Source organism: Haliotis rufescens, unplaced genomic scaffold, assembly GCF_023055435.1.
Source record: "Haliotis rufescens isolate VD_foot unplaced genomic scaffold, xgHalRufe1.0.p SCAF_10, whole genome shotgun sequence".
Lineage (NCBI taxonomy): Eukaryota > Metazoa > Mollusca > Gastropoda > Lepetellida > Haliotidae > Haliotis > Haliotis rufescens.
The window spans coordinates 5,858,963-5,870,235 of record NW_025963780.1 but is presented as its reverse complement, the minus strand read 5'-3'; the positions used below and the strand labels follow the sequence as shown (position 1 = coordinate 5,870,235).

General features: G+C 43.7%; 1 protein-coding gene across 1 annotated transcript; it reads left to right on the top strand.

Annotated features, from left to right (window-relative positions):
* Positions 1 to 10,510, top strand: LOC124148057 (cation-dependent mannose-6-phosphate receptor-like). Its single transcript, XM_046518987.2, has 7 exons — positions 1 to 213; positions 614 to 704; positions 3,292 to 3,410; positions 6,579 to 6,663; positions 8,008 to 8,114; positions 8,578 to 8,704; positions 9,350 to 10,510. Exons 1-7 carry the CDS (start codon positions 41 to 43, stop codon positions 9,419 to 9,421), a joined length of 774 nt encoding a protein of 257 aa, XP_046374943.2. The 5' UTR covers positions 1 to 40; the 3' UTR covers positions 9,422 to 10,510.
* Positions 10,511 to 11,273: the final 763 nt, after the last annotated feature.

Genomic DNA, 11,273 nt, shown 5'->3' with positions numbered 1-11,273 from the left:
AAATGTCACATGCTTATTGTCAAATCTGGTTCGCTTGGACATGGCTGGCGTGACACCTTTCTGGCTATCCGTAGGGGTTGTGCTCGCCCTGGGGGTGCTGCCAGGGTCCCAGGGTAAGCAGTGTGTGGGCTTGGGACCCTGTATGTGTGTGTTCGACGACGGTAGTGGCACAGCCGATATGACGACCACGGGGAACAGTGATGGAACGCCAAAGTAAGTAATCAAGTTTGTGTTCATGGCTACTGCTGGACAAACGTAAGAAAATCGATGTGAACGTCGCGTTTGAGGACAAAAGGCGTTACGCATGCAACGTAAGAATCCATTTCTGACCACTCGATTACGTTTGTCACGTATGACAAGTATGGATTGCTTAGGAATTATTCTAGCCCTGATCTTCACGGGTAACATATCTTTTGAAATAATTACCAGTTTCTAATAAACATTAATTTCGCTAAAGAGATGCACTAACTTTCCGAGAAATCTTCTTAGGGAAAAATTCGACGTGTGAATGAAGACAATAAGTCTACCCGTTTCAGTGGTTTGTTTCAGGGGTGGCTTTTTGGTTGGTGTAATGGCGTCAAACTGTGCCACTGAAATTTACTTAATGTTTCAGGTACAGCGACTACACCGCATTGTACGACACCTACACCTACTCATACAACCCCTGTTATCCCTTCAGTCAGTACGCGTGCACAGACGCTGCGGTGAGATTTATTTGTGTGCGGTGAACATAGAGATTGCATGTACAGACGCTGTGGTGAGTTTTGTGTGCGGTGGACAGATACGTTGCATGTTCAGACGCTGTGGTGAGTTTTGTGTGCGGTGCGCAGATAGGTTGCATGTACAGACGCTGTGGTGAGTTTTGTGTGCGGTGCACAGATAGGTTGCATGTACAGACGTTGAGGTGAGTTTTGTGTGCGGTGCACAGATAGGTTTGCATGTACAGACGCTGTGGTGAGTTTTGTGTGCGGTGCACAAATAAATTGCATGTCCAGACGTTGAGGTGAGTTTTGTGTGCGGTGCACAGATAGGTTTGCATGTACAGACGCTGTGGTGAGTTTTGTGTGCGGTGCACAGATATGTTGAATGTCCAGAAGTTGAGGTGAGATTTGTGTGCGGTGCACATTGAGATTGCATGTTCAGACGCTGTGGTGTGATGTGTGTGCGTCGACATAGAGATTGCATGTACAGACGCTGTGGTGAGTTTTGTGTGCGGTGCACATAGAGATTGCATGTACAGACGATGTGGTGAGTTTTGTGTGCGTCAGACAGATGCGTTGCATGTGCAGACGCTGTGGTGAGTTTTGTGTGCGGTGCACATATAAATTGCATGTACAGACGTTGTGGTGAGTTCTGTGTGCGGTGCACAGATAGGTTTGCATGTCCAGACGTTGAGGTGAGTTTTGTGTGCGGTGCACAGATATGTTGAATGTCCAGACGTTGAGGTCAGTTTTGTGTGCGGTGCACATATAGGTTGCATGTACAGACGCTGCGGTGAGTTTTGTGTTTGATGCACAGATAGGTTGCATGTCCAGACGCTGTGGTGAGTTGTGTGTTTGATGCACAGATAGGTTGCATGTACAGACGCTGTGGTGAGTTTTGTGTTTGATGCACAGATAGGTTCATGTCGAGACGCTGTGGTGAGTTGTGTGTTTGATGCACAGATAGGTTCATGTACAGACGCTGTGGTGAGTTTTGTGTTTGATGCACAGATAGGTTGCATGTCCAGACGCTGTGGTGAGTTGTGTGTTTGATGCACAGATAGGTTCATGTACAGACGCTGTGGTGAGTTTTGTGTGCGGTGCACAGATAGGTTGCATGTCGAGACGCTGTGGTGAGTTTTGTGTGCGGTGCACATTGAGATTGCATGTCCAGACGCTGTGGTGAGTTTTGTGTGCGGTGCACATAGAGATTGCATGTACAGACGTTGTGGTGAGTTTTGTGTGCGTTGCACATAGAGATTGCATGTACAGACGATGTGGTGAGATTTGTGTGCGTCGGACAGATGCGTTGCATGTGCAGACGCTGTGGTGAGTTTTGTGTGCGGTGCACATATAAATTGCATGTCCAGACGTTGAGGTGAGTTTTGTGTGCGGTGCACAGATAGGTTTGCATGTACAGACGTTGAGGTGAGTTTTGTGTGCGGTGCACAGATAGGTATGCATGTACAGACGCTGTGGTGAGTTTTGTGTGCGGTGCACAGATAGGGGCATGTTATCATGTCGTGTCATGTTACAATGGTGTGTTATGTTGCAATGGAGGGTCATGTTACAATGTAGTGTCATGTTACAATGTAGTGTCATGTTGCAATGGAGGGTCATGTTGCAATGTAGTGTCATGTTACAATGTAGTGTCTTGTTGCAATGGTGTGTCATGTTGCAATGGTGTGTCATGTTGCAATGGTGTGTCATATTACAATGGAGGGGCATGTTATCATGTCGTGTCATGTTGCAATGGTGTGTTATGTTGCAATGGAGGGTCATGTTACAATGTAGTGTCATGTTACAATGTAGTGTCATGTTGCAATGGAGGGTCATGTTGCAATGTAGTGTCATGTTACAATGTAGTGTCTTGTTGCAATGGTGTGTCATGTTGCAATGGTGTGTCATGTTGCAATGGTGTGTCATGTTGCAATGGAGGGACATGTTATCATGTCGTGTCATGTTGCAATGGAGGGTCATGTTACAATGTAGTGTCATGTTTCAATGTCGTGTCATGTTGTAATGTAGTGTCATGTTGCAATGTCTTGTTATGTTGGAATGGAGGGGCATGTTGCAATGTCGTGTCATGTTGCAATGGAGGGGCATGTTATCATGTCGTGTCATGTTGCAATGGTGTGTCATGTTGCAATGTCGTGTCATGTTGTAATGTAGTGTCATGTTGCAATGTCTTGTTATGTTGCAATGTCGTGTCATGTTGCAATGTCGTGTCATGTTGCAATGGAGGGGCATGTTGCAATGTCTTGTTATGTTGCAATGTCGTGTCATGTTGCAATGGTGTGTCATGTTGCTATGTCGTGTCATGTTGTAATGTAGTGTCATGTTGCAATGTCTTGTTATGTTGCAATGTCGTGTCATGTTGCAATGGTGTGTCATGTTGCAATGTCGTGTCATGTTGCAATGGAGGGGCATGTTATCATGTCGTGTCATGTTGTAATGGTGTGTCATGTTGCAACGGAGGGTCATGTTGCAGTGGAGGGTCATGTTGCAATGGTGTGTCATGTTGCAATGTTGTATCATGTTGATATGTTTTGCCATGATAACATGACTCGTCTCGACGTTGTCGTTACAGATGTGTCAGAGTTCCTACGAGGGAGAGTCATGGCAGACCGGCGACCAGAGTTCATCAGTCTGGTCCTATGATGGAACAGACATCCAGATATACTACAGCGCCACCACCGACACCTTGAGGTAAAAGTTCAGAGAACTCTATCGCATTTTGCTCCGTAAGGAAATTCTACTCAGAGTGAGAAATGAAAAACCGCTTCGCCACGGATACGTGGTCATGCTCTGTGAAGATCCGGGTTAGAATTGATCTTCAGCAACCCATACTTGTCGCCCGTGAAGAATTGGGTTAGAATTGATCTTCGGCAACCCATGCTTGTCGTAAGGTGCCAATAATGGGATCGGGAGGTCAGACTCGGTGACTTGCTTAATGCATGTCATCGTATCCCAGTTGCGGAGATCGATGCTCATGCTGTCAATCGCTGACCCCGTCATACAGCTCGAATATTGCTGAGTGCGGCGTTAAACAATGGGGAGGCGACTAACGGGATCGGGTGGTCAGCCTCGTTGACTTGGTTGATGCATGTCACCGTATCCCAAATTGCGTGGATTGATGCTCATGATGTCAATCACGGGATTTTCTGGTCCAGACTCGATTATTTACAGACCGCCGTCATATAGCTGGAATATTGCCGAGTGCGACGTTAAACAACAAACCAACCAACCAACTTTAGATGCTTGACATTTCACCTTCTTTGACTGTGGTCATTTATGACGTGGTTTGGCAGCCATATCGGAATCAAAATTTTCAGAGTTCATTTTACCTTGTTTCGGGATCCTCTGAACCTACCCGTATGTGCGTGCAGACAAGTGCCAGTTTTATAGTGAGTGAGTGAGTGAGTTGGGTTTAACGCCGCTTTTAACAGTATTCCAGTCATATCACGGCGGGTCAGCTTAATGTGGGAGGAAAGCCCGAAGTGATGCAGGTCTCAGACGTTTACCACTTCGGTGAAACCCACGAGCACAGGTATGGTGCTGACAAACCTAGAAACATAATCGGGGCGAACCGGGAGATTGCGGCGTTAAACAATGGGGAGGCGACTGACGGGATCGGGTGGTCAGGCTCGTTGACTTGGTTGATGCATGTCACCGTATCCCATTTGCGTGGATTGATGCTCATGATGTCAATCACTGGACTGTCTGGTCCAGACTCGATTATTTACAGACCGCCGTCATGCAGCTCGAATATTGCTGATTGCGGCGTTAAACAACGAATAAACAAACAATAACTGATAGTTTTCTGATCTACCAGGTTGTGGTTTTTACACATAACACACGGGTACTAGCTTGAAGATCAAAAGTTTACTTGTGTTAAAATCGGACTAAGGGTTGACTCCGTGGGCTTCAGAAGACTATGTTATTTAAAATTAAAATTTGAAAAATTCTACATTTCAATTAAAAATTATGTTCACACCATAATTATCATTTTTATTCATGATTCCCCAACAGGGATGTACAACTATATATGCTTGACTTTCTTTGTACTCTAGACCGCCTCCGTGGTCTAGTGGTAAGGCGTCCGCCCGGAGAGCGGAAGGTTCGGGGTTCGATGCCCGGCCGCGTCATACCAAAAGACGTTAAAAGATGGTACTTGTTGTTACCCTGTCAGGCGCTCGGCATTAAGGGGATAAAACAAGGACTGGTCGGCTCGGAGTCAGTATACTGAGTCTGAGTGGGGTATTCATGTTAAACTGCGGCATTGTATCTCAGTGAGCTAGCACTATAAATCGGCATCAGTCCGGACTAGTACAAGCAGCCACACACACACACGTGCTATATAAGTGCAATAATCTTGGACGCGACGTTAAACCTAATTTCACCTCACCTCACCTTTGTACTCTAATAGTAATAAATCTTGGTCTTTCTTTGTGTTTTTACACAGTTTGAAGTTAAGTTTCTGTTAAGCCAAATATACCATATAGGCCATATATATGTCATCTGTCATTGTATTAACATAATTACAGTTACAGTTAGTGAGTAAATTATTATTAATAGTAAAAAGTCCGTATAGTAACTTTGGGGGCGGTGGGGTAGCCTGGAGATTAAAGTGTTTGCTCATCACGCCGAATACCCGGGTTCGATTCCCCGCATGGGTACAATGTGAGAAGTCCATAATGTCCACCGTCGTGATGTTGCTGCAACGTTGCTCAATGCGGTGTACAACCATACTCACTCACTGTAGTATCTGGGGCGGTCGGGTAGCCTAGTGGTTAAAGCGTTCGCTCGTCACGCCGAAGACCCGGGTTCGATTCCCGACATGGGTACAATGTGTGAAGCCCATTTCTGGTGTCCCCCGTCGTGATATTGCTGGAATATTGCTAAAAGCGGCGTAAAACCATACTCACTCACTCACTCACTGTAGTATCTTGAACAATGAAACAAATAGATGACCAAACATAAGGTACTAGAAGATCATTAATGTGTTCCTTTTCAACATCATAACATCATTGTTCTAAAAGCAATTTATTAAATCGGCTTTCGCAAAGTTGTGGTAGCGTATTTTACCTGTAAGACAAACCCTTATCAATTTTGTGACGTCATGTTTTTTCATATATACTGCTCAAAGCAATTGAGGGTCACCGATTCTTTCATATTGCTATAGTTAATCTATCGTAGCAGGGGTGCCCTCCTCAACTTCTTGTGAGTTGTATATGATTGAACCTGGTGTCTGATAAAATATCCACACATCAAATTGGAGATTGCGGGTTAGAAGATATCCCAAGCAGCCAATGCCGGTCGTAAGATTTGTTTTGTTTGTTTGTTATTTAACGCCGCACTCAGCAATATTCCAGCTATATGTAAAGCTGTAAATAATCGAGTCTGGTCCAGACAATCCAGTGATTGATATCATGAGCATCGATCCACGCAATTGGGATCGATGACATGCATCAACCAAGTCAGCGAGTCTGACCACCCGATCCCGTTAGTCTCCTCCCACGACAAGCATAGTCGCCTTTTACTGCAAGCATGGGTTGCTGAAGACCTATTTCACCCCGGCTCTTCACGGGTCCCGGTCGTAAAAGGCGGACAACTGGATCGGGTTTTCAAACTCAGTGACGTGGTTAACTGCGTGTCCTCATATCCTGACGACGTGAAACGTTGTTCACAATATCAATCATCGGATTGCCTGGTCAAGACTCGATTATTCACAGACCGCCGGCATATAACTGAAATATTTCTGAGTGCGGCGTTAAACAACAAATACGCAGCTAATATGCATACACGAGAATAAAAAAAAAGAAAGGAAAAAAAGAACAAACCTTCAAATGCGAATGACAAGTGTGCGTGTTACAGGGAATCTTTCATCACTGTTATCTGTGATCCGAGCTACGATGAGCCGTTTGTTGAGATCCAGGGATCACAAGGAGAACCCCAATATGTAAGTACTTCAGAGGTGTCGAGTGAGTGTGTTGGTGTGAGTGAGTGAGTGAGTTGGGCCTAACGCCGCTTTTAACATTATTCCAGTTGTATCGCGGCGTGTCAGCTTAATGTGGGAGGAAAGCCCGAGGTGATGCAGGTGAAAACCTAACCTAGAAACATAATCGGGGCGAATCCGGGTTCGAACCCACAATGATAGGTTTCTGGCGTGTTCAAGGGACGCAACTCTGCACAGCGAATCGCGGCGCCTTAGAGTGTGTTGGATAGTACGCCACTTTCAACACTGCGTCGGTTCTACAATAACATACAGCTTAATGTTGAAGGAAAGTTCCAAAGTTTTGGGCTTTAACGTGAACTAACATCTTGTCTCTGAAATGAACATATTGTACAGAAAACAAACAAACAGTTGTTCAATTATCTTAAGTGTGTGTTTTTTACACAGTATGAAGTTAAGTTTCTGTTAAGCCAAATAGGCCATACAGGTCCTATATATGTCAGTTGTCATTATATTAACATAATTACAGTTACAGTTAGTGAGTAAATTATTATTAATAGTAAAAACACCTTAAAGTAACGTTGGGGGCGGTGGGGTAGCCTGGAGATTAAATTGTTTGCTCATCACGCCGAATACCCGGGTTCGATTCCCCGCATGGGTACAATGTGAGAAGTCCATAATGTCCACCGTCGTGATGTTGCTGGAACGTTGCTCAATGCGGTGTACAACCATACTCACTCACTGTAGTATCTGGGGCGGTCGGGTAGCCTAGTGGTTAAAGCGTTCGCTCGTCACGCCGAAGACCCGGGTTCGATTCCCGACATGGGTACAATGTGTGAAGCCCATTTCTGGTGTCCCCCGTCGTGATATTGCTGGAATATTGCTAAAAGCGGCGTAAAACCATACTCACTCACTGTAGTATCTTGAACAATGAAACAAATAGATGACCAAACATAAGGTACTAGTTTGTACAGTTGTTCAATTATCTTAATAAAAATATATTAAAAGGGAGCCCAAAGACTCTCTTCATTCCTGATACTGTATCAGGGTCTGTAAGACAGACTAGGCTTTAACTCCGCTTTAAACATTACGCCATGTCACGGTGTATCAGCCTGATGCTGGAGTTAAGCGCTATGTGACGTATGTCTTGGACGTTCACCACTTTCTTGAAACGCACGAGCATATGGTATGGTGCCAACAATCACGATCAAAAGATTCTGGAACGTCTGAGGGACGCAACTTTTTTCTTATAATATGTATCTGTTCATGTTTTTCTTTTGATGAGCGGGTGAAAGAAACAGTTGAGATTATTATCATAATATCAATAACACTTCTTCGTTTTCTTCTCAGTATGGACGCATAACCTCGAAGTGCGCATGTCCAGACGGTTGTCACAAGACAACTTATAATTCCAACGTGGAGGTTACTCTAACCGGAGGATCCATACTGCTTATAATGTAAGGTTGATGACCATTTATTTTGGTTAATTTGAAATTAATGTGTAATCGGTTAAAGGTTTTGAATGTCAATATTTATGTTGTCCATCGTCGTCAGTGTAGTCCATAAAATGGTTACAAGTTAAACGTTTCACTAGAATTTCAATATGGACGCCTCTCGTGGCCATTTTTGCGACTGTCGAAGCGCAAATTGGCATTGCTAAAAGAATTGTCAACTCGTTGCGTAATAATTCACCTATATTTCCCATATATCATATATATTCCAGATGCTATTTAAGACATATCGGGACTTAAGGTATTCTACAGTATGATGACATTTAACTGTATCTTGGTAATATTTTTAAATGCAAGACATATATAAAATCAAACATTATTCATGAAGGTTTTTTTTACCCACTGAGGCAGGTAACGGTGGTCACTGATTCTCATTGTCTGCTACTAAAACGCCTACCTTCGTCCACAGATTATTTGTGTTGATTTTCGTATATCTGGTGGGCGGGGTCACCTACAACAAATACAGGCGCCAGGCCACGGGGAGAGAGGTACTGCCCAACTCGTCGTTCTGGGGAGCTCTTCCTGGACTCGTTAAGGTGAGACAACGACTCGCCCTGAGGGGTGATCGTAATTCAACGACTGCGTAAGTCTGTGTTCAGGTGTGAGGGTTCAGACAGTTATAGGGCTCACTTCTGAGTCTCGTTAAGGTGAGACAACGACTCGCCCTTAGGGATGATCGTAATTTAATGACTACGTAAGTTTGTGTTAAGGTGTGAGGGTTCAGACAGTAATAGGGCTTACTTCTGAGTCTCATTAAGGCGAGACAACGACTCGCCCTTAGGGGTGATCGTAATGTGAAATGTCATTCCTACATAGAAAGACATATCAGTAGAAATATGCTTTTCTGTTTGAAAGTTGTGCGGCAAAAGACCACACAAGAGATCCAAGATTAATATTGAAAAAAGGTCAGCAGTCCAACTGATTCATGAATAGCTTTCCAATGCTAAAGGCGACTATGTGTTGGTGTATTCAGGACATGTTCTACAACCGTTTAGTTGTGCGTTATATTCTTAACCTGACTAACGAAACGCCTCTCAAACTGCAGCACCAACTATTGGTATCCAATTCAACGCCCCTGCTTGGGGTTTGGAATGAGATGATTTAGGCTACAGTAAGACATCAAGCCAGTAAATACTGGACTGGACTAGACAAACTACTTACTGTTTCTTTGCTGATTTCAGGATGGTTTTGGGTTCGTCATCGGCTGTTTTCGAAGAGGAAGTGGACAAAAGGGATCTTACCAAAACATATGACGTACCTGACTCACAGCGTTATGTATACCACTTACAGATGCAAAACAACTTGAACATAATAGCAACGAGGGATTTGTTGTTTGTTCTTTACGAAAACACTCAAATTCAACAAAATAAGCAAGGATTAGCTTATGGTTGAAAATATGTTATTTAGAAAAAAATGTTCTTTTAAGGCAAAAGAACCTTATCCAAGGATAATTCATAAATACTTTTTCAAACAGCACGAATTAATTAAAACGGATGATTACATGAATGAGTAGTGAGCTGCGTTTAACGCTGGTTTGAACAATGTTTCAATTTATAACAGATCTGCGTAACCCATTGTGCAAGGAAAGACGGAAGTGACGCGGTTTGAAAAAGGTTTACCACATTGGAACCAGCAAACACGAACATCCTGTTGACAATCCTCAGGTCATAATCAGCGCCCTCTCGGGTCTGAACACAGCAGCTAAGGGACTCAACTCTGCACAGCGAAAATCGCGGCGACTCAAAGTCGACCACAAAGTTTGCCACAGGACACTTGGAAAAAGAGTATTAATACATTGTGCATATTACCATATTTTCTTGTGGAAAATACACACATCTTCTAGGAGGTAATTTGGGGTAGTGGTCTTCTTTCACGTAAGGAGTGTACTTCATAGAGTGACCTTGAGAAGTCCCACAATAAAAATGTTACTGTGAATGTTTATATGTGATAAGCAGACATTATTTTCTGTTGCAGATTTAATTTATTTTGGAATGTGACAGATGGATCCTTAGTTTCAAGTAATTCAAGATGTGATCTGGCCATGGACAAATGTCTAACCATGAATTTTGTTCCTGTGTTTAATCCAAGGAGTCCTAGGAGGTTCATTAAGTTCTAATCCTCTCATAGAAGGAATTGCGTAGTAGTTTAATATTTTGTGTGCTCAATATTGAACTACTGTGTGCTCAATTGACTCAAGTTTTAGTGGCTATACCTCTATGACATCAGGAATGTCCACAACACAAAACTTCCCCATCACTCAATTCCTTCCATGTGAGGCTTAGAAACTGTCAATTGACCCTGTTTGTCCTATTAAAGCTGTTATTATGAGCTGTCATGACTGATTTGCTTGTTTTGTTGTTTTACACTGCAATATTGCAGTGGCCTGTAAATAATCACATCTGGCCATGCAAGGATCCACATGGTTGGGCAGGATGACTTGAAACCAAGTGTGTGCGTTTGTCTTCATTTACAAACCTGCATGCATGTTGCTTTGTATGTGTGTGTGTGTGTCTGTTTGTACTAGTCCGGACTAATGCCAGTTTGAAAGTGCATGACCACTGACATACCATGCTGCAGTTTAACATGGATACCCCACTCAGACACAGTATATATGCTGACTCCCTGCCAACCAGCCCCTGTTTTAGCCCCTTTTAAAGCCAAGCACCAGGCAGGCTAACAACAAATATCATCTTTTAGCATCTTTTGGTATGATGCGGCCGGAACCACCGATCTTGCCCTCCACAGAACATGGACCCGTGAAGATCCGGGGTAGAATAGGTCTTCAGCAACCCATGCTCGTCTTAAAAGGCAACCCTGCTTGTTGTAAGAGGCAACTAACGGGATTGGGTGGTCAGACTCGCTGACTTGGTTGATGCACGTCATCGGTCCCAATTGTGTGGATCAATGCTCATGATATCAATCACTGGATTGTCTGGGCCAGACTCGATATTTACAGACCGCCGTCATATAGCTGGTATATTGCTGAGTGCGGCGTAAAACAACGAACGAACCAACCAACCAACCAAACTTGCTCTATCCACCAGACCATGGAGGCGTTCAGACCCAATTGGCTATGACCGTAAATATCAATAATAACACAGACAA